General features: G+C 37.8%; 1 protein-coding gene across 4 annotated transcripts in view; it reads right to left on the bottom strand.

Annotated features, from left to right (window-relative positions):
• UBE2V2 (ubiquitin conjugating enzyme E2 V2) overlaps nt 1-25177 on the bottom strand; it is a 35564-nt gene that overhangs the window by 5269 nt on the left and 5118 nt on the right. Inside the window, exons 1-3 of one of the 4 annotated variants that reach the window (XM_009102886.4) lie at nt 21227-21375; nt 4680-4825; nt 1242-1367 (exon numbers count right to left, since the gene is read on the bottom strand). In XM_009102886.4, coding sequence (XP_009101134.1) covers nt 1242-1367; nt 4680-4825; nt 21227-21242 — 288 coding nt within the window. In that variant the 5' untranslated portion in view covers nt 21243-21375. Of the gene's footprint in view, nt 1-1241; nt 1368-4679; nt 4826-19733; nt 20006-21226; nt 21376-25177 lie in introns of those variants that run through there. The other 3 variants (XM_050971515.1, XM_018909984.3, XM_050971516.1) reach the window with 3 other exon arrangements.

Here is a 25177-nt window from a genome sequence, read left to right as displayed (position 1 = left end):
AAGAGGTATGAAAATCATCTTCCAAACATACCATAAGCAGCTTTTCTTCTCACAACTTCTCAATAAACACACGCCCTTAGACAACAAGCCACAGTTGTGATTAAGGGCATGAGCTAATTTGCAGATAGCAATTTTAACAGGATCTTCAGGTAGAGTAAGATTGTTAACTACATAAAAGTATTTTCAGAGTAATTTTAGATTATTTCTGAAGCATTAGTGAACTAGCTTTGAATGACCAACCAGAACATCACCCTACAACCTACAATAGCTGAAAAGATTCCCTGAGAACCTCCTCCCCTGCTACAGTCATTGAGACACTTGAACTTCACAGTTCAGTACTGTTAATTACAGAAATGCAACTCCATCTTTCTTTTAAATCTCACAAATTATTTAAAATCCAAGGTGCTAACGCACCTTTAGGTATTACCTTGACCCAATTACTCTGCATTCACTAAAGACAAATGCACCCACAAATGTGACTGTGTTTCCTGTTGATATATGCACACACCACTGCAAATGAAGGCAGCTCACACCTCCGGTCTGAGCAGAGGGGCACCCCGATTGCTCACAGTATTTAAGTACCTGGTGAGAAACAGAGTAACAAGCTTGCCTGAGCTGCTGCCACAGCTCCTCTGTGAACTCATCCCATCCTAACTGCAGGATCAGTGAAAGCAATTTACTGCAAATTGACCTTTAATATGCAAGTGATTACCAACCATATCAAAAGGTCTTAAGACCGAAGTTCAGAATCACCTTGGATTTTAAAAAATCCAGTATAAAGCAAAGAGTATAAATACACCAGTTCACCACAGGTGAGTTAATACACCCAGAGTGAGTCTCATCAGGAATAACCTCCATTTTTAATTAGTGGAAACATCAGAGAGAATCTGTAATATTCCTGCTACAATACAAAACTAATCCCCTTTTGTAAGAGTATTATGAGGGAAATACCTACACAGAGCTTAAACCCTTACTGTTTTTCTGTTCAAAACTAAAACCTTCATCTTCATTTAAAAGAAACAACTGTCTCAATATTATAAATAATGTTTGTCTCATTGGTAAGCCAGAAAAAGCTACAACAATTTGAAGAAGTAGGCCACCCAATTTCAATTTAAATCTGTATTTATATTATAAACATTAAATAGAAAGCTCTGTGCAACATGCATATTCCTCACCTGATCTTCACAGAAATATTTTTAGTGCAAATTAACAACATGGTTAATCTTACCATTTCAACTTACCATTCCATTGGAATTATTTATTCCATTCATATTAATTTTAGTTACAAATCTAACTGTAGGAGGTGCTTCTGGGTATTTAGGTCCACACTCTACTTTCAGACTGTATATTCTGTTTTCATAGTTTGTCTAGAAAGCAAAAAGACAGACTAATGCATTTTACTGAAAGGTAAATATTAAGATTTTTTTTTAAACAGAGCAAAGGCAAGAGGAATAACAATTATGAAATATAAAATAAATATAAATTTGTTAATTTTGTGTACCAGCTGAAGGTCTTGGATTACTGACTGATTTCCACTGTTTTGGCTATATTGATTACTTCGTGATTATGCATAAATTACACTGCTTTTTGACTACACCATACACAAGTTTTAATACAATTCTGTTTTTAATTCACATTTGCTCTCATCCCTTCTATCCACCTGCATCCTCAAAACAACAGTGGCACAGTACAGGACTTAGAGAAATCAATTAGCTTTAGGAAAATTACCACCTTCCCCCATAATGAAATACCTAATACAGTAAAAAACGTGGAAACAGAGAAAGACAGAAATGCCAATAATTTAACAGTTAAGATATAACCAAAACCAAAATAAAAATATAACCTGCAAAAGAAACATATTCTGGAAGTAGTCAGCGCTACAGAAAATATCTGAAATTTCTGCAGCTGAGAATCACTGTAAAGTGACTGCTAGTTTGCAGATGTCATTCCAAAGTGACCATGGAATAGATAATTCTAAGTGCAAGAATACTTTGAGAAAGCCACATTAGAATTAGATATGGTACCATTTTTTTTTTTTTTTAATCTTGTCAACTAGGCCATGCCAAGGATTAGGGCTTTGCTGGTCACTGATGCACGTGCCTCTGTGTTCCAAAATGAAGATGAACTCCATTTCTACACCTGCTTTTGCACTGGCACAACAGAAAGAGCCAACGTGAACAAAAAAGCAGCAACATGCTTCTCAGCTTTCCAGAAGTAGCATCTTTAACCTGTTCTGCATCAGTCAGCTGTCACTCTCCAAGCAGAACATCAACCACATAGCCAAGTATCAAACAACAGTCTAGTCTGTGGTTAATTAAAATGCAGAGTGAAAACAGGACTACTGAAGCACCCAAACCATGTACCATAATTTTTGAGCATGCACAGAGACTGAACAGCAAGTGGGTCACAAAGAAACAGTGAAAAACAGAAGGTTTTCTATTATTCTTTTCCATTACTGTAAGTGTAATTAGGCACTGGACAAGGCTGCCCAGGGAGGCTGTGGATGCTTCAACCCTGGCAGTGTTCAAGGCCAGATTAGATGAGCTCTTGAGCAACCTGGTCTAGTGGGAGGTGTCCCTGCCCAAGGCACAGGATGTTGGGACATCTTAAGGATAAGCTTAAGGATCTTTAGGGTCCCTTCCAACCCTTAACATTCTGATTCTATGATTAAAAGCTGAAGGCCAGATAGAAGTCATCTTATCCTACTACAGGTAGAATAGCTGCTACCACAGCGAAAAAACACAGTAACTAAAATTCTCATTATTCATTCAGCCAGAACAATTTTCTTCCCCAGAGAGGGATGCTGTCAGTTACAGTGAAAATAGGCCAAAATGTATATAATTCCGCTCACAACTCTGGAAAATCCCAAGAACAGCACTCATTCTCATTCCCTTAACCAGGTGGCTTCTCAATTTTGTTCAATTTATCAAGTCATTGTTTTACTGCAAGCCAGGCATACCTGGCCAGCTTCCCAAAAAAACTAAAATTCCATTTTCTGTAAGTCAGAAAAATGTTTCCATTAATCCAAAACAAATCTTACCCTCCTCTTTTGCTGTTGGGTCACCTTTCAAATGAAGCAATTAAAAAAACTGATAAGCAATTTTTTTTGCACAACTGTAGAGAAGCCACATATGATAAGAACTTCATGGACAATATTAGCAACTTTCTCCATGTTTTGCCTAACTGTACCATCTACTTAACTCAGGCAATTCCAAAAAACACTCATCTTCTACAGGCCCTGAAACTAGATATGAAGTTCTTCTCAAGGTGCTGTAACTGGTTTGGGAGCTGGGGGTTTCCACTTCTCTAGTCACTACATATTGCAAGTCACTCTATCTGCAAGGCTGCATGTCCCTGAAATGGCACAATATATTATTATTTGCATGCACTCTTTATCATACAGAAAATAAACTCACAGAACTGCAAATTGACCAGGACTAAAAGTGCATCCCAAGCTGGGCTGAGTACATTCATTATTTTTTAAAAATACGTGGGACCTTCTCTAACAGTATTATAAATATAGTATTATACACATCATAATCTCTTTTCAAAGATGTGTGGTAGTGTACCTTAAGTTGAACAAGAAAGCAGTCACAAGCAGTTCTGGAGGGTTTTTGGAGAGCCAGGGAGACCCAATGAAAGCTAGGTCAAAATTTTCAAAGTTCTTATCCCAACACATTAGACTACAAACTTTCTTCAAAATGGATTCCATCACTGATTCCACAGAAGCTAATATCCAAAGCATGCAGTCATTGTGATTATATATTAAATCTGCCCTCTCCCAGCTGCATCCAAATCTTAAGAGCTCAGCATGGTCATTCAGGTGTTCAAAGTAGCCTACTGCAAGTGGCAAAGGACTTCTAAAAGAAATCTGAATTACACTGAATCATCACTGGAACTCTGCTGCTTTGGAAGACATTATTTTCACTGAGACAGAGCTCTGATCTCATTCCATAAGCCTTGCAGCACCAAGGGACAGGCCACACTCTAGCAGTCAAAGACACATGCTAACTGAGGGCTACTTAGACATACTCATTTAAAGGTCTCAGTTACATACTGATCTTTTGCATCATATTCTAATTAAGGAGAAAGTGTGCAGTAAGTCAAGTCCACTCATATCTGATATGGCTGATACACATAAGAGGTGATTACTTCTCTTTCAAGTTGTATCAGTCTAAATGACATTCTACAGAACTTCAAAGGTCAGAAGGATTAGAGGTAATTAGAAGCTGCTAGTCTTTAGGTACAATTCAAATGAAATTCCAACACTGTTATACTGAAAGACTGTTCGATAAAACTTGTGGAAGTTGAAAATACATTGCCCAGTTTACTACAAAGTTGAAATTATGAGGCACACGTGACAAAATGGGGAACGACAGTTACCTGTTTATTGTATTATCAGTGTACACTTATGTTCAGTAACAGTGGAAATACAGAATTAATATACTCATAACTGAGTAAAATATGTCTCAGATCACAACTGGCTTTTATAGACAGCTGCAGAAACAGGGGAGCTAGCCTGAAACACTTACATGTCAGAAAATCAGAAATTATATATTATTTCTACAATTTCATACACTGAATTTTAACTATTCCTTTACACTGTAGAATACTATCATTTTTTTGCATTTTGTATTTCCTAAAAACCTAACAAAAATGTTTTATTTCATCACACTTACCCTTGGTGGCCCAATAATCATTCCTGTCCATCTGGTGAGTGTCATATCTTCATCATCTTCAAGGCCCCAGCTTACTGTACCATCACCTACTCCCTTCTGCCCTTCTTCAAGTTCTTCCAACAAGCGAAAATTACGAGGTACTTTAACTAGAGAAAATGGAAAAATGTAATTAAAACTGCTCACATTAAGGAAAAGGTAACAACTTTGTTGCTTTCACATGTTACACACTGGCAACTCCTCAATGTATTTTCCAAGTCAAGGAAATATTGCCTGCACAAATTTATTTAGCACTCTAATTGCTTTGAAGCAACTAACTGCTTCACTGGAAGTTAATTACTGCCAAGTAATACCAATACAAGCCATGAAACAGAAAACAGGAGAGCTAGAGCTCTCTTTAGCCTAAGATGGCTTAGTTCAGATTCTCTTTCCCAAGCACAGTACATTTCAAAATCAATTGACTGTCTGTCAAGTCCTAATCAACCAGAATCCACATTAAATCAATACGGCAAATTTACTCCAAAACATAATTAAAGAAAGTAACATTTAACACAGATTATCCTAATAAATGTCAACTGAAGACTGAAATATTTTCACTTGATTTCACTCCTATTAAAAAAAAGGCAACAAAAGACTAATATCTGAAAGCAAATTGAAAATCAAGTCTTTTTTAATCTAGTGATTAATACTGCCACTTGCCAGAGGAGAAAAAAAAATAAGCACAGAAGCATTGATTAAACTGTTAAAGAGAGATAGAGACGTATTCACAACAGAATGCAAAGACTAACTGCCTTTAGAGAGCACCAACTAATAGTCACTAACCAAACTATAATTACAGGATTTTTATTATTATTAATGAAAAAAGGCAGCTTTTGATAGATATTAAACAACAGGAGGCTCAATTCTTTTACAGCATCAGCTACAATGGTACTTCAGCACTGAGGGAAGAAAGGTAATTAACACTTGTGCATGCAATCATGGAATACTTTTATTTTCAAATAAAATATGCACAATGATGTAGTAACAATATTATAATACCATAAAACTTCCACTTAGCTACAGCTGCTTATAATTACTTATTTTTTCTTATAGCTTCTTACAACTATAGTATTACCCATTATTTTCACTAGAGATCCTTTCCAGTACTGTAAGAATCCAGGTACTCCAAAAAACTAAAAATTAAGACTGGATACACACAAGAAAACTGTTTTGCATATCAGTTATTCAGGTTTGCATATCGCTGTGATTTCAGGTTTTACATTACCCTAGTCTGTACCCCAAACAGTCTCTATGCAAGAAATCAAGAGTTTTAAGGTACTATATTATTATTTAGTCAGATAATTGATGCAGATATATGGACCAGTATAGACACACATACATTTTAGCAACTCTTCAAATAGCTTATCTTGCAGAATCATAACTTCTCTTCAACAGTGTTTGAAACTTTTGTTTTAGGAACACAGACTAGGGAGAGGCTTCTAAAAATTGCACAAACTATTGTCTCCAAGTTCTCCAAATTCCCAGGAAAAAGCATTGGGGTATACTATCAGGACAGTGGAAGGAAATTAAGTCATTCATGTACAGCCTCACCTTCCGTCCTGCCTTGGTGTTGCCACTCATCTGAGCCCTTACTGAGCTACTTCAGCTTGCTAACTGAGCAGAAAATGATACATTTTGGCCAGTCTTCTCACAGCTTAACAAGCCAGCCCAGCCAGCACATGTACTGAAAGCACCAGCTGAGTACATCAAGAAAGAGACCACATCTCAATTTTTTGACATAGAGCCTTTTAAAAACCTTCATTGAAACACATTTCCCCATCCTGTGGTCCCACTCTGATTTGTGATAAGCATTAAGTCTGTACATTTATGTATCTAATTCTGAGTAGAGATGAGAACTGACAATCACACTTCAACCACAAAGTTTTTACTCCACATTCATACATGTTCTGAGTTGAGTCTGCCAAACCAGAATGATAAAGTTCTACTTTGCATCACATGACTGAATAGACTCTGATTGGTATGTGCAGTCTCAAATAAAAAAAAAAAACACAACAACCTCCACCTACAAACCCCATGTACTTGAGCATTCACACATTACTTTAGGATTCGCCAGCAGCTTAAATCCACCTTTTCTCAGAACCCCTGCTCTGACTGCAGAACTTCTGAGTCACACTTTAGCTCTTTAAAAATAACATAAAAGATGATACCAAACAGGATTTAAGCTTACTTCTGATTATGTGCTACCACCTTTCAGCACAGCCTAGATGATCCAGCAGCTCACTGTCCTGACATTCCATGTCTTCTCCCAGAATTCTGTTGCTCTTGCACTAACCAGGATCCTCTATTAGCGAAATTGTCACACTAATTTAACAAAAAAGCAGTTTTTCCTTGAGGCAAAAATCAAACCCAACAGTTAATCAAGTGAATTGACTCAGGAAAAAACAACAAATGCCAGAGCTGACTGCAGTGGCTCTCAGTGCCTTCCTTTGCAAAACCATGGGTGTGAGGATAAAGGAGTGTTTTGTAACAAAAAGCCACTGCACTGACTCAGCTGTATCATAAAACTGTATCCAACACATTAAACAGTAGGAGATGACACTTACTAGAAAACAACAACCCCTTATGATGAACTGACCTGCGTTCATCACATTTTTTCCCATCATATTATCTGTGTTCACTGATTCCCATAACTGCCCAAGGGAAGCAGTGAAGGACTTGGGAAACCTCCAGAGCATCTCCAGAAAATAATTTAGATCTGCTCTGAAAAGAGACAAAAACATCTGAGAACAAGGAGCAAGAGCCAGGCTCCCCACACTAACATTCTTATCACTGCTAGAACTAAGTAGCAAAACACTGTTCTAAGTTAAAAGAGTAAAAACACCTTGTGCTTAAAAAAAAAATACACAATAACCCGAACTAAAAACCCAACACACATGCATACAAAATCCTGTCAATAACAACAAAATTCTCCCCCCCAAAACCCACTAAGCTGCTTCTACTCTATGTCCCTGGCATATATGACTAATTTTTTATCATTGATATTTCAAACTTTCTTGAAGTAATTACTGAATGTTTTCATAGAAAACAATTATTGCTAGATTTCTGACAAGTGACACGGAACATCTTAAAAATTAACAGAGTATTTTAAAAAACAAACAAAAACAAACAACCTAACAAAAAAAACAACCCCGTACTATTATTTTTAATTATAACTTAGAAACTTCCAGCAAAATTAACTGAAATTAAAAACTGTCTTGAGTATCCACCCTTGTCCTTTGTGCACACTATTGAACTTTACATGCTTGCTTTGATCATGCTGTAAACTTTACACGAAACAAATTTACCTAGCTTGAAGAATGGAACACATGCACAAGATTGTGCTCTCTTGCCAGTAAAAAACAACAAAAATTTCTGTCTAGAAATCCAGTCAAGAATGATCTGGATTTTCCAAAAATTAAGTTTGCTCCTAGTATAAACAGAAAGTTTTAAAATTCCTCTTCTCACTATTTCAGGTATTTCAGAAGGCAGTTTTATCTCTAATCCAGACAATGCAATTCATCAAATATTTGCTAAAAGCTTTGAAATATTCCTGACTGGATTTGAGGCAGAATTGTTATTTCATTTACAGAATTTGGACAATGAAACATCTTTCTCTTCTCATGTGCAGCTCATTAGCAGTATGAAATTACAGAAACCAGCACCATTCTTCAGCTGACTACCAGACCTCAGGTGTTCTCCCCAGTGCCACTTGCACATGGGACCACTAAGCAGCTTCAGATAGGCACAGACAGGTTGGTTTTACTCTCTGTAACAGGCACTCCTCAGCTAAAACCTCTCACTCCCAAGTGAAGGGGATTAAAGCTGTCCATTTTAACACTGGCAGAACTACAGGCATGGTAAATTCCCCTCAGCAGGCTGATTTACAGCTCAATACAACAGGGCATCCAGCACAGCTCTTTGCAATGATGGACTAAGGCTCTGCATGTGAAAACATAGATGGTTTCATCCAGTTTAAGAAAACAAATATCAAAACTTCACTTTATCTGCAAATATCACCTCACTGTGGACTTTACTGACAAATAGCTTCCTGACACCCCTACCCAAAAACTGTCACAGGAACTGCCAAACAACTTCTACCAAATTCTCACAAATAGTTGAACTAAATATATTTCACTTAAACAAACAAAATATCACGCATGCTTACATATACCAATAGTTTTTAATTTAAAAATTGAATAATGAAACTGCACTACAGAAATCTGTGAAATTATTGGTGAATTTAATACTCTGGAATTAGAAGAGAATGAAAGAAGACTCAGTAAACAAAGCCCATAATTTAAGCATGACGGTCTACTTTCATATATAGGGAGCTACTTCAGATATTGCGTTCTAAATCACCAAGTTAATAGACATAAAAAATGCACTACCACAAAGGATGATTCAGGAAAAAAGTTAGAGCTATACTTTGATCCAGAATCTGCATAACCTGGTAAAAAAAAATCAGGAAAGAAAATAAAAAAGAACCTTCAGTGTCCATTAGTAGTACCAACAACTTTCACTCGAGTAACAAATGAGAATTGCCTGGATGGACCTGTTCTTGCTAGACAGAGTTCCACAGTTACTAATGTCACATCACTCAGAGATACAGTGATTTAATCAGCAGGATCAAGACAGAACACACAATTGCACTTATGTGCACTTAAGTCACATTTGACAGACCTCACTGGATACATTAAATCACATTTTTTTTAAAACAATTCTCATGGACACACTTTTGCAAATTGAGTTGGCAGTCCAAGCTTCTCACACATCAAATGATTCTTTGCTGTGTAACAGGCAAGAGTGGGATAACCTACACTCTGTTCTTGTCCCTGCAGGTTACAAAAGCAAACCATAACCCAAAATTTTAGTAGATTGGCTCAGAACCTAAAGTGTTAGGTTTCTGAAGTGAAGGTTTCTGTTAGACCCAAAACTATGTTTTTTAGAGTAATTGTCCATAACCAACATTCCATACCAACATTCGGTTTCTCTTCAAATCTCTCCCAGTTCTTGACTTCAATCACTCCTGAAAGTTACATCAGTACCAGGACCATTTCACCATAGTTAAACCAGCACAGCCCGTACTACCAGCACTCCAAAAGGCAGCTCTACAAACAAATCCTAATATGCACAAAAGAACAAGTTATATCAAAAAATCCTACATTAACACAGTCAGATACTGTCAGGGATGCTATTCTTCCTGATTGAGATAGCTATGTCAGGAAGTCTGTAGTATAAAAAAATTTTGAATTTTTGAGTTAGCTCTTACCCACTGACTTCCAGCAAAATGGAAACTGAAAAGTATGTTCAGCTTGGTAACAAAGAGAAAAACCTCTCAAACCCCATTTATCAGCCTCAGGCTCGCAGCAAAGTAAGCATTTCCTAAGGACAGGGAAAGGGGGGAAGGACGTCAGTTGCAAATTTCAAGCCATAAAACAATTTCTCCTGGGGCAGGGAGAGGAAGAAAAAAAAATACAAAGAGAAACACAGAGAAAACAACTTGTGCCTTTCAGTCTCTGAGCAATTTATCTTGCTCTGGACAAAATGAAGTAAAAACCTGAAATGCTGTACTAACAACAACAGTCCACACCCCCACAAAAAGAACATAAAACAACCAAAGCCTTAAATAGGCCCTGAAATGCCAATACATTAAAACCAAAACAAACAAACAAAAATAAAGGAGAGAAAGGAAAGAGGGTCAGGGCATATGAAATATGAACATATTCTATTCTGGCTGCAGAAGATATTCCTCTGAAAAAAGCTTTTTTTTTGTAAACTTGATGTGTACTCTTGTTTACCAGTTACTCTGCTCATATCACATACTTTTTAGCCTAGTAAAGATTCTGAAAATACACACAAGAAAAGCCTTACTATCACAAACCTACTATCAGGAAGTATTGCCAGGTGTACCCTAATGACATTGCAGTTATCTGAGGTTGATCACAGTAACCAAGCTCCAAAACCCTGAAATATTTCTAGTAACTTGCCTAGTTTGTACAACAACCAAGCTGGACAGTTTTGTCTACAATAGAACTCCATTGCTGGCATTAGTAGTGGAATGCAGCAATTCAATTATGGACTTTGTTATTCTTGTTGTTCTTGTTTTAAAATCAAGTACGATACTACAAACACAGTAAAATCACTGCTTCCAATAACCAAGACATGATTCTTATTCAAGGAAAACTGATGTTTCCAACTGCTTTCCAGGAAAGTTTCAATATATTTCAGTAAAATTTAAATTCCTAATTCTTTATGTCAGTCATATTGCTAAAGTTGCATTTATGCAATTTTTCTCTACTTTCCTCCAGCAAGTATGTCCCAAAGCAATGAAAATCGAGCAACAGAATATTCTGCATTAACAGTTTTGAGTTTAAATTGGGAAAGTCCTATACTATGCTAAGTTAAATGGTGATACCAAGGTATTTAGTGGCAATAGGTGGTCCATGCACATTGATCAGGATGAGGAATAAGGTATTAATCAAGTCTGAACCTCACAGAGCTGTAAGCAACACCAGTGTAGGTTAGTCTTAATGAATTTGCAGCTCTAACTATGCTTACCTGTGGAAATTTTCTAGGAATAGAAGTTCAAGAAGAAAATCAGATGAAAGTTCATTTCCACATAGAAAGAAATTATTTATCCCAAAAGGAAGAAACAAGACAAATAACTGAAGAATTAATAACAGAACAGTAGAAGGTAAGACTAAGTAAGCAGATGTACATCAATGAACACTACAGAGCAAATGGCCATTTCTTCACTGTGTTCAGTGCTCACTGTAACTCAGAGCCAGTTTTGCTACAGCACTGAACAGGTATGAAGTGGTAAGAACTAAATGGGTTACTGTGCTTCTTTGCAGGACTAAACCTAAATATATATATATATATATATTTATTTATGTATTTATTTATTTAAATAAAACACTATGTAGGAGCCCTGTAACTGGCAAACCTCTCTCCCTTTTATAATATTTGATATTTAGTATGTTTAAGTATGTTGAAAGCACACAGGTTGGAAGACTTCAAAGAAGAGGTGCAATTCTAGGAACCACACTGAAGGTAAACTATGCATTTCATCAAGTTTTGGGTTTTGTTTTTTTCATATAAAGAAATGTCAGTTGCTGAGAAATGTTTCCCAGCACAAGGCAATAAAGAGCAGTGTGAAAGCTATAACCCTTTATCTTAAAACCTGATTTTTGTTAAAGCTAAGTAAATCATATTTGTTTTCAGAATTATATTGGTGAAAATTTCTATTTATTTCACCTAAGTGAAATTCTACATTTGCTAGTATCTTAATAAGCACTGTCCTAACTTAAGCTAGGCTTCATGAAAATAACTTTCATAAGAATTTCCTTTATATTCCAGTCCAGCCACAGCCATAAACATTCTAAATATGGCTTATATTAAGAAGGCAGCTAATGAGAAACCATTAATACAGCAGAAGTCTCGGTCATTTACTGCAACTCAGCATTCATATTTTGCTGGAGGGGAAAGGGCTTGGACAGGTATAGCGGTTATTTCTTTAGGGCAGGGCACTAATGCTAGTTAAAAAACAAACAAACTACAAAACAATAAAGATAACATAGGTTTATAGAAGCAGGTTTTTTTCACCTGGTTTTCCATTTCATATGCATACTCATAACATTAAGACACTACCTACTAGTGATAATCATTGAAAATGATAAATTCTACAGAGAATGACACTTTCAATGCTAGCTTTAGTTTCAATGAGGTGGGAAGAAATTAATTTCTAAACAGCTAGCCATTAATAACTGTATTGGCAAACACATATCTGATTTACAAGCATGTTAAAATGGCTTAAACCACAAATCTTGATGCTGGAGCAAGAGATCTCAGCACATCAAAACTGCAAAAGCAACATCAATTTATTCAATATGCTTCAGTTGTTGATGGTTTCACATGAAGAATGACGAGACCTCAAACTTGAGTTCTCCAGCAGGGTGCACATTCCAAATACAGAATTTCTTTGGGAAAAGTTTCTACAATTTAGGGTTTTATTAATTACATTTTAAAGTATGAGAAATTACTAGCAAATAAGTACCTTACCAAGGCATCATATAAGCCTTCCCTTCTTTTATCTTACCTCCTGAGTAACCAGAAGGAAGTGAGTTAATTCCTTTAAGTACCTTTGTTTCTACCAATTCTGTTCCACAATCCATTGGATTATTTACTGAAGGCAGCCCTATGTACACAACTCTTTCTATGATGGTCAGTATCCCCCCAAGAAAACACGTATCTGTTAAGTTTTTATTCACTTCTAATCATGCTCCGGCCACTCCTCTCTCCCCTCTTTCCCTGCTCCCCACTGCCACCCCTTTCCCCTTATGCACCTTTTCCAGAGGAGCAGCAGATGCAGGTGCAGCTGCCATTAACTACCTGATTCATCAGAGCTGCTCCAACCTCTGACCAGCAGCCCTGGAGGAGACAATCTCTAAAAAATTCCATCAGGTTTTTCCCACTCTCCACCATCTCACCTTACCAAGGCTCAAGCCTCACTGAAAACATCCATTCCACAACTCCTGCAGCCCAATTTCCAAATGCCCTCTCCATTCCGCTGATTTGTTATGGAACAACAATATCCTATACATCCTAAAGCTGCACAAGGCACAACAGTAAATAAGAGCAAGAGTCATCATATGCACATCATGGAGAAGAAGCACAGAGTAGTCAAGATTGGATTTGTGCACACACAGAATATAGTCCAGACCTGAGAGCAACTCCAGCTGAACTCAGCTTTGTTAGCAAGGATGCAACAACATCACTCTGTCTTGACACTTTCATGCAAACACGATCATCTTGAGTATTGCTGCTGGCATGGAATGACTAATGGTGCTCATAAAAATTACACTAATGAAGAAGCTTGCTTCACTAAAGATACAAATGTTGTTAAGACTACATAAGAGAGAAGGCATAAGCAAGCTCTCTGCAAAAACAAAGAGGGGGGGAAAAAGGAAAAAACCTCTAACCTTCACAAAGTTCCACAATTTTTAAAGTAATTAAAATACCTCATCCAAACAAACTTTTTTAAAAAGTTACCACAACAACAGAAAACTGTAGCATAAATCACACTAGACTGGACTGCAGCCCCAAAAGAAAATTGGTGTAAATTGCTTAAAAGTAGTTTTACAAATATGCACCAATATTAGTGGCATTTCTTTATCAGTCCATATTATATCTAAATGCTTTTTTTTTATAAACAAGACCACCATTAACTAAGACACTGCATGACCAGTGATGCCTCACACTGTAAGAAAAAACATACAGGTACTAAACAGTTAAGTCACTAAATAACTAATCAATTGCCATCCATGAAGGGTGGAAATGCACAAAGCTGACTACAGGTTTAAAACTTAACTCTTTATAGGCAACCACTGAATGAAACATATGAGATATTAAATAATTCAACTACCTTCCCACATATTTTTTTTAGGTATATGAAATGAGAAAAGCAACACATTGTGATGCTTAGCAAATTGAGAATTACTGTTTCAATTTTGCACAAAACAACGTAAGGCAGGAAGCCAGCAAACAGGAGTTAGAAAAGATATCTGTCACTTCAAAAAAACCACCAGCAATATTAACTGTGATTTAATAGTCTCAGGAATCAAGATTTTACCAGTAAAATTTACCAGATTTTAAAGTAATCTTTCAAATTTTTACCCTGAGAAGTTAAACACTAACACCCAAACTTGTTTAGTAACCCTGTTTAGTAATTACCCCATTATTAAAACCACAAAGCTAAATAACAGCAGGAAAAAAATTAATGGAAGTTAAAATGGCTCATTTTTGAATCTTTCATTTTAAACCTGACTTTGTGTTAGCAGAGAGAAAAAAATTAAACACATTAAGTTACCTTTGAAACTACCATGACATAGAAACTTTTTTTTTTTTCCCAGATAAAGGAACAGGAGGAGCAGGAGATTACAGGAACTCAGCAGAGCCCAATATTTTGTCATGAAACAGCTTTCCCAGTGTCTGCTTTAAACGTTAGGAATACATTGTGTGACCCAGATAACATGAGGAGCATCAAGGATTTAGTCTAGCAAAGCTGTAAAGCTGTCTTAAAAGGGTTACAAGTCATTGATTACCAAACAGTTGTTCTAACATGTGCATGAAGGTCCTTTCCAACATGACTCAGCACCTATCCATAGTGCAAAACATGAAGATCCTTTATCTATGTAAAACAAATAAAGTTATTCTTTCAGTTATACACATAAGCATACACTCATGGATATAATCAGCACATGCACCAATCACGACATATTCAGTAAAAAGAACTGCCATTAAATTATTTTCCTACTTTATTTTTGAGAGTCATACTTCAGCCAGCTATTTTCTATATGCTGTGGTATTCAAAAGTTCAAATTATTTAATAATTACATCATCACACATTCCATTTCAGTGAGAAGAAAGAAAACTTGCAATTCCTTCTCTGGAAAACTTCTAAGTTATATGAATAAAACTGGACATTTTACTGCAAATATACTGAATAAAGGACACTCCTTTTACATGTATTGGGCAAAATGTTTTGATTTACTCAAGCAAATTGCAAACACACTTAACTATCCAGTTTATGAATAGTCACAAATACAATGGAGGGAGGTGATTTTTTTCTTTATGCTATTAAACACATTTTATGAAAGAATTTTTAAAAAGATCATACCGAATATATAATTTTTCTGACTATTTTTAAAATCTAGTTGAAGCATGCCATCCTTCTGAAATCAAGCTCTGAAATTCTAAGTGTTGAAGATTCCTTTCCTTCCAAAATGCTAACTAGGAAATGGTTTAGAGTCACAGACTTAAATCATCACACATTTTTGAAAAGGCTGTAAACCAGAAGCTCATGTAATTCAGAATCAGTCTGACAGCTTCACAAGTCATAAGTCTGCACTGATTCAATTCAAAATATTGTTTGAATTATACGTCATTAGCGTATTCCAAATGACAAATACAAAGAAAAACATTCTTTGGGCAGGACAGCATATAGTAAAACCCTTCCAAATACTTAAATCAAGACCACTTTGAACACTTCCCCCACAGCACTTTCTTGTTTTTCCATGGTCTGTGCTGAGATTCCCATAGGATAACTGAGACAAGGCAACAAAACCTAACAGGAGTAGCTGAAGCTGATTAGTACTTTACATTAAGTTTCAATCAAGATAAAATATGAGCTAGAGGTAGATAAAAAGAGCTAACAGATATACTAAAATAGCAGATAATACTAAAAGATAACAAATAGAAGAGATAATAGTAGATAAAAAGAGTAGGGAAAGAGAGAGGAAAGGTATGTTAACAAAAAGAGGCTGAACAGTTTCATAACATGTATTCAACACTGCCTCTGGAAAATCTTCCATAAGGCAAAACACAAATACTAACAAATACATACGTAATTCAATTCCACCAACTCCTCATAAGACTTGGAAATCTAATTCTTACATGAGAAGCCTTCCCATGCATGCTTAGGTTAATAGTACGGACCATCTGCTTCCTACTGCTGAAAGGCATATCCTCCTGAAACTCTGTATTGCACCTTTATCCAGGCTAAAATTTTCCAGGACTGTACAGAATAGTTTAGATAATGGGCTTCAATGCTACGTCTGATAACATCCCTGAATTTCCAACAAGCTCTTAAACAAATAGAAGATTACAAAGTAGGCCACTTTTTTATTGCAGAGCTAAGTTGCTTTGCTGCAAGAACACTTACACAGCTATTGTGGCAGAAAGACATAAGCAGGTTTGTATTTAAAGACAGAGTTATAAAATACCAGGAACAAAGGCAGGAAAATGATACAGGCAAAGCTCTGAGAAGAAACAGAGTATCTTGCCTATATATGCCCCAAAGTTAGAAAGAACTGATGGTCTATATATAGTTTTAAAGTAATTTGTAATCTAAACTTTTCTCAACCCAGCTGAGATTATTTGTGGTTTGTTAAGATGTTTTTAAGCAGGCAGAACAATCACAATTGCAATTCCTTGTGCATAGGACAGGATGGAAAAAATGCTCCACACAGAATACTTGCTGCCTCATAGAACATGGTATTTTACTTCTTTTGTTTTGTTTGATTACTTGCAGCTTCAAGAAGTCTGTGCTTACAGAGCTAACACTGTAAACCCACAGAACAAACTTTGAGGACTCAAATTCTAAAAAGCTCTTTAATGGACTTCTCGGACCAGTTTTAAATAAATGAGCAATGTGGTGGAGGCATAAAAGAGAAAATGGGAGGGTGTAATACATATTACAAGGTAAAACACAGTGGATAAAAAACACAACTATTTCCTTGACAAGGAAAAAAAACCAGGAAGGAAACGAACATTCAACAGGTCAGATGAAAAAGAAGCCTACCTGGGCAGTTTTCTAGACACGAAGTTTAAATTAAATCACATCTCCTACATGGAAAAAGTGGTCTTTAAATCATTGCTTCTACAACCCAGCTATAAATATACCCCCTTATTACTCCTTTGAATGGCTTTTAATATCTAGGTGTTCCACACTCAGGGTATAAATCTTTACCCTAGTAAGCAAAGAACAGACAACATCAGCTTAATTTTGAATGAAGAAGAGTTTCAAGGCATTTAAGAGAAAGTATTGCAAAATATCTCACATTATAGAATATCTTGCAATTGTGCATTTTAAGAGAGGAAGAAAAAAAACCCAACTTTCAAAGCAAAATAAACCAAAACCACCACCAAAAGCCCCAGCCATTAGGAATTGCACACTCAGTCCTCGCTTTACAGCTCAGGGAGTCTAGAACGCAGTCAATACCATTTCCAGCCCTTCATTTTTACCTCAGCTTCCTTACTGTAGCCATGCACACTTAGAACTGCTTCCATAACCACCAAGTGTTTGCAAATAGAAGTAAAAAATAAAGTTATGAAAATAAATCACTGACGTGCATTGTACCATTTCTACTCACAGAATCAATCATCTATAAAATCAAAGGGAAGGACATTTTTGCAAATTAGGTTACACAATTAAGTAATTTTATCCTTATAGAGTAGAATGACTGGAAATTAAAAGTATGGATTTTACAGAAAAAATATTTCACAGGGATCTAGCCACATACCTTCAAACACACTTTCAAAAAAGGTTGCTCAAGACTCCATACTAGAAATAATCAGGAAAATCATATCATTTTGACTGTAGTTCAATCAATTTTTCTTCCCTGAGCACCCAGTTTCAGCAAACCAAGGGGAATTTTCATTAACTCAGCCCTATCCACCCTCCCCCAAGCTACTGAAGCTCTCAGTTGAAGAGGAAGGAGGCAAAAGCATTAGCAGCCCATAGTTACAGCACCATATTTGACACTGCTGCCTTAATTCTCATATTTTCTCACATAAATTCTAACCACTTAGTGACACCATCAGTGCCTTCAGGGAACATATATAAGGTATATAATATTGTATTACATATCATAGGCAATATAATATTAAGTGAAACCCAAATTATCAAAATGCAGAAATTAACTCCTCAATTAACTCCTTGTAATGATGTTTTTTATATGCTTCTTTTTCTCGAGATAGACAAGAGATATTTAAATGATATGCCTTAGTGAAATATTTCTTTTAACTTGAAACTGTGTTTATTTACATCTTCTACTATGTATTTTCAAACAGATTAACAGAATGACTCTCCAGCTGAGCAATATGAAACTGGATGATTATTTATTACATATAGCTGCTCTCTTCTCTAGAAAACTGACTTGTTTAACACCAGACCTCCAGCAGTACCTACACAAATAACGTAGATCAAGCTTCAAGCAGGAGTTGCAATATCAGATCAAATATTGCAGCTTACAAATATCCATTTTTAACACATGCTACTGCATGCAAAATTTACTCATTACAGGTGATTTCATAAAGCAGGTAAGATACTTATTAAACAGCAATGTAGCACTGATATATAAAATTTGGCACACATAAAAGAACAGCTATTTTCAAACTAAATTCTCTGCTGTTAAATGTACATAATTTGTTACATGATTGCTCACAGAATTAGCAAGCCCAGGAAAGGAATTTCTGGGATAAAAGTAAGACAGTTGACCTTAGTAAAAGTTTTGCTGTTGATTTCCTTGGGGTTATAATTTTATTCCTTGACTTCATGCAGTCACATTATTTTTTTTTCTGAAATAAATAATGATGAAGTGGAACTCTATAGCAAGAGCAGACTAATGTAACAAAGCTAGGTAGATTTAAATCTTAAGTCTATAACAAAGTTAAGTCTATAGCAAATCATTCCCTCCCCTCCTCCACAAATGATTATAACATAGCTTCCTGGCAAGAGCAGTTCTGGGTGAAGTCTGAATTTTTACATACTACGTGGAAAGTATAAAACAAACCCCCCACCACCCCATGTGTGTACCAATAAAAAGTCTCAGTATTTTCTCCACCACAATATGTTGTTTTAGAAGCTCTGACTAATTTTCCCAGCAGTTTTGTTGATGATTCAGCCTGCTTGCTGCATTTTACTACAACAAATTAGTTTAATTTAATTTCTTCAACAAGATGTACATGCAGTACTGGCCCTTTACATTGTTTGGAGCAGTCACACGTATTAGGAGTTTCCAATATCTCCTGCTTTTATGAACTTTAGGTGTGGCTATATTTCTGCCACTGAGTAACGGCATATAAGGGATTTTAAAACAACTCTTGTAAGACTGCAAAGAACACTTATGGCAGTGAGACCATCAAAGTTCAGTCAAAAAACATTTATTCTTATAGGGTTGAAGTAGAAAGAAAATAGCCTTTCTCAATACAAAGATTTTTTGTAACTGATATTCTACAGTAGCCAGGTTGAATGCCAAATGCCAGTACTCGATTCATGACCTAAAACAACTTTGCTTCCTAGTGTATTACAGGAAATCTCCGGTGACAGCCTAGACACAAGCTGAAGTCTTCCAGTGTTGCTCCATAATATAGCCCTTTTAAATTTAGACAACAGGGAAAAAAGTAAAAAAGAATCCTGACACAAAAAAATGCAGTAATTCCCACATGAGCAAATACCTGAGTTTCTCTAAATATAACCATGCTAGCTCAGTTTATCATAGGCAATACTATCTTTTTGGACTGCTCTTCCACATAGTTGCAAAAGCTACTTTATCAAATTCCACTCTGAAAATCCCACATCCCCAGACGTATTATCAACTGGAGACGACTCTTCTTCCTAAAAAAAAAAAAACCAAACCAAAACCTGTCCAAGCACTTCTCACAGGATCAACAGCAAGGTACCAAAACCAGTTTTAATATAGAGATGTTTTTTATGTTTTGTTATAGTCCCAATTCCCCAATGATCCAGTGGATTGGCAGCAGAAATAAATTAGTGGCCAACATTTACTTGCTCCTGAAATCAAATCATATCCTGAGATCCATCTTAATCCCATTTATAAAGTCCCAGGGATGAGAGAAGAGGAAACAAGCCTCTGAACACTTCAGGTTTTAGCACTGAGGGAAAGGTCTTTTTGTATTTCAAGCTTCTCATTAAATGAAACTGAGACAGTCAAATTGTGCTTCTACATTTAGCTCTTGAAGCAATAGTCTTATCCCTTTCTTTGCCACCACTTTCCACAACATTCTGCCACACCAGTGCTCCACACATGGTGTGCAGGTTACTGAGAGGGGCTTCCTGGGATGACTGGCAGCTCTTTGGCCTTAAATTGGCCTACAAGAGAGACCCTTTGGTTCTAATGGATGTCATAGGGAAGAGAGCTCCACTCCTCCTTCCCACTATGCTACAGTCACCACCAAAGTGAATTACCTTTGTCCCAAAACACAACACAGGCCTAAGCCCTTCTCTCCCAAAAAGGGGAAACATAGATACCACTATACCACGTCTTCTATGTTCCCCCAGCAGTACACTGGGACAAATCTTCAGGACAAATCTTTCTTTCCTGCAGCACTTTCACCAGGCTAACAACATCTCCTCCCTCCCCCACGTACACCAGCATCTATCCATTCATCGCTGCCCCTTGGCAGCTCCATTCTCCCCTCCCCCGGCACTCGGAGCCCTGTTTGCCATCACGCACCCCAGGCCGGGCTCTCACAAGGATGTCGCTGCCCCAGGGAGGGAAGGGATGGGGTCCGGGGCGTAAATGAATTAGGAGGAATTTCTTCTCATTAGACATTAGAAGGGGCTGCCCAGGGAGGCGGTGGAGTCACCGTCCCTGGAGGTGCCTCAGGAAGACTGGACGTGGCACTCAGTGCTGTGGTCTAATTGACAAGGTGGTGTTCGGTCATAGGTTGAACTCGATGACCTCAGGGGTCTCTTCCAACCTAAGTGAACCTGGGATTCTATGATAACCTGTCCCGGCACCCCTGCAGCTTCCCTTTCCCCCCTGTCAGAAGACAATTCCTCCCCACTCGTGTCTCTCCCATCGGAGAGAGCTTGCCCCCCTCCATCCCGGCGAAAGGAGACCCGCCCCGGGCCCTTGCGGGGGCGCCTCCCCAGCAGGAGCCCAGCGCGCCGCTCTCCCGGGCCCAGCGAGCCCCCCCTCACAGACCTGTGGATCCGGCCATCTTGTCCGAGCCCCCCCCACACCGCTCCGGGCCCGCACGCCACGCGCGTCACTTCCCCTCCAAGCGGCTCCGTCACTTCCCGCCAGGAAGGACGAGGCGCATCCCTGGAGCGCGGGAGCGCGCGGGGCGGGGCCAGGGGACGGTGTCGGTACCCAAGGCGCGCCTCCGTCCCGGGAGCCGGCAGCGAGCTTCCCAGGCGTGCTCGCCTCCCTCTGTATTCTTCTCGCCAGCCCCTGTCCACACGCGTCTCTCTCCAGGCACCTGCTACGTCTTATCCCGTGGGAGCTAGTACACCTGGGAAGTAAATTCCCATGGCTGCGTCCCTACCCTGCCATCCCCGCTCAGCCCGCACCCCAGCCTCCAGTAATAGGGCAGTCGGCACACACAGCGGTGAAGCTTCACTTGATTTCTTGATTTTTTTTTTGTTGTTTTTCAGCTCGGCTTCAAACAGGACACTTAGATTCAGAAGTGTCTTTGGAGGAAAAAAAAAAAAAAAAAAAAATATATATATATATATATAAATATATAAAATTATATCTATTTAAAAGGTGCCAAAGGCAGAAAAGGAAAGAATACAAATACAAATTTAAAAGCCACAGAAATACCAGAAGAAATACATCAGAAAGGTGCTAATTAGAAGTAGCTCTCAGAATGATGTGACAGTTTCAAAGGCTGAAATACTTGACATTCAGTAGCATGAGAACTGTGGAAAATTAATTCAACAAAGGTCTAGCCACAATGCCAAATGTTTCTTCACCTGCAGAAGTCAGTTACAAAACTCAAGTTCCAGGCGCTTGCCCGGGAGCCAATGCCGAGCTCAGCAGTAGCACCTTGCACATCCTACCTGGGAACCACAACCTGCACCGTGCTGGTGACCCATTGGAGGTGGGAGAAGGCAGCTCCTCTTACAGAGTCCTGGAGAAAGGCAGCAGGCTCAGGAACAATCCAAAAGGGCCGTGCTGGCATTGCTGTAGACATGAGGTGAATACACACCAGAGCAACCTGCAGGCGAACACACCCGAAATGGACACATCCCAAAATGTGGGCCAGGGTCACTGCAATGAGGGATTCCCAGGAGGACCTACAGCCTGAGCACAGGGCTGCTGCTAGCAGCAGTCTCTAACAAAAAAGCCTGTCACACACACCTCACTAACCAGTGACAACACCCACACGCTGTTCTTGACATCCTATTTTATAAATAACACTCAGTTTCTTCCTCTACAGCTTATAAAGATCGAGTAAAACTCATTCACAGATTTCTGGTAGAGATCAGAAAGAGCAACAATGCAAGATGTTTTTCTTCCAGCTAACCTGAAATGTCTTCCTCAGTGAGGACTCAAATCACAGAGCATGTTGAGTTGGAAGGGACCCACAAGACCACGGAGTCCAACTCCTAGCCCTGCACAGCACCATCCCCACCCTCACACGTAAAATGTTCTGCCTTCCTGCATTTATCCTTTGTCCATTTTAGCCCAACACTGGTTTTGCTCTCTCTGCATACATAAAAATTATAAATCTACTATAGTTTTTATTCCTTCCATTGATTTCTATTTTATCAAGTGACTAGTTTTGGCCAGATTTTTGTCACAACAGAATATTTACAATATTCAACATTTACACCAAAAGAAAAAGAAGTAAGCTTTTCCAGTACAGTGAAACTGTTCCTTAAGCTGCATTTCAATGATCTGTGGAGCTTTCTGTTGTCAAAAACAAGCTGGCTGTAGGTATTCTCTTGTGTAGCCTATTTCAGTATTTTCAGTATTTTCGTAGTAACAATTCTGAAAAAAAAGAATAATTTGAAAAGTTCTCCCCTGTTATAACATCCCTGTAGAAGATATTGTGGCCTTAAACAGAAAAAAAAAAAAAAAAAAGAGTTGTCCTTATTTTTTGGAATCAAGAGCAGGTGCAGGAGGGCTATTGGAGACCTCAACACAAGCCTTGTCCACTGCTGTCCATCCATTATGTAAGTAGGCTGTACTCCTACTTGTATTAGATAAAATCTCTTCAGCTCCAAGGTCAGAAAGAAGCACAATGGCCACACACTGCCTGTGCATTTTTTTTTTTAAGAAGAATCCTTCTTTTTTAAGTGATTCTGTGCTTACAATGAACAGCACGTGTGCAAGTCTTGAGACATGACAGAAATAGAGCCACAGGCTCACCAAACCAAAGCCCACATGAATCTCTGAAAGCAAACAGCAGACTCCACAGTCCATCTGTGTCCAGACCCATCCACTAGATGTCAAGGCCCGCATTTAGCAGCAACAAATGCTCTACAATCATGTTGTAAAATAATTTTATTTAAAAGAAGAGTTTCACAGAGTTGATATTTTTGAGTGCAGATTCTACAGATGGCCTTCACGCTGTACAACACTGTCTCCAGAGTTGCCATATTATGGTCTCCAAGTTCCATCTAAGCCTGAAAGATTTTCTAAGTAGTATTTGGAACAAGGTATTGATAAAAGACAACTAAGGAATTATTATTTCCTATTGGCAGACTACAACAAACAAAGACAATAGCAATATCTTCCAGCAAGTTTAGTACAAACAAATTATTCTTCAGAATGAATAAATACCTTGTGTCACTCATTTAAGCATGACATTACAGAGGACTGTAGTTTAAAGTATGAGTGGTAAGAGTAATAAGAATAATAAAAATCAAATAAAACTGAACTCCCTCATGGTTCTTTACATAGGATATCTCTGTGCAATTTCTGACACAGAAAGCACAGGCAGACCCAGAGTGGTCAGTTTTTTGACATGGGGCTCTGGGAACTACTTACCCATTAACAAGTATACTTCCACAGGTAGTAGTTCTTTTGAGAGACAGGACCCTTGTGTCTCTCAAACCTGTAAATTCTTCACAGTATAGTTTACCTAAAAAATAAGGACATAAAACACCACGCGGGATGAGCAAAAACCTCTTACTTCTATTCATATTTACACCAAAAGAATTAGAAGTAAGCTTTTCCAGTGTTTACAAGTTCTAATAGACAGAAGTGCCCCAATGCAGGAAGCTGGGCACAAATGTAATAAAAGTCATTAGTCCTGAGAGCTTTCAGCTTTTTGAGTGGTTGCAGACTGCACCTGAACAGAGCCCCACCAAATTCCCTCACTGCATCAGTGCACAACTTACATTTGATCAGCCAAGAAGAGCAATATAACTCATTTCCCTTAAAAGCACAGAAAGTGTCAGGTATTATGCAGTAACAGAAACACAGAAAACACAGAAACAATAATAATCACAGAGAAGCCTACTGAAGAGTCTCATTCCAAGCAAAGAGACATTTAAATTATTACCTGAGTCCAAAAGGGACTCATGACAAGACCACAATACTCTTCTTTCCATTAGACTTCATTTTAAGAGGCATCAAGCAGCCTTACAGTCACAATTCCTCTTTTCGCTCCAGTACTTGGAGAATACAAGAGAAAAAAGCAAATGCAATATCTATCCCATTCCATCTAGAAGTTAATTCCTTTCTTCTTGTGGTCACAGGAAGATCTCCCTTATTTTCTTCACAGACAGGTGCTACTTGTAAATCTGTGCAGCAGAGTTTCTCCTCCTCCCTTAACACGGAACCTAATTAATAACTTTAGTTTCCCATTTCTGTTTGTTTTAATATGTGCACTCCCAAGTTCCTAACTGCACAAATTCAATGTACATGTAAGAAACACATTCTGCTAGTTTCCTCATGCTATCTCAAACTGAAGTACAAGCAGTTAAATATCTGAATCAGTCAGTAAGAAAATAAAATCAGAATTAAAACAAACAAACAAACCAACCAACCAGTAAACAAAAAAAAAAAAAATCCTCATGAAGCCTTAAAATGTGCAAGCATAGATCGAGAGAGAAAATTTCCATGGAACTTCAGAGATGTGAAAGTTCACAAGTAAAAGGCACAATCTTGCTAGCAGCTGCAAAAGAACTATAGAATGTT

The sequence above is a fragment of the Serinus canaria genome, chromosome 2, assembly GCF_022539315.1.
Source record: "Serinus canaria isolate serCan28SL12 chromosome 2, serCan2020, whole genome shotgun sequence".
Taxonomy (NCBI): Eukaryota; Metazoa; Chordata; class Aves; order Passeriformes; family Fringillidae; genus Serinus; species Serinus canaria.
The sequence above is the reverse complement of the archived record's forward strand: the minus strand, read 5'-3'. Positions and strand labels throughout refer to the sequence as shown.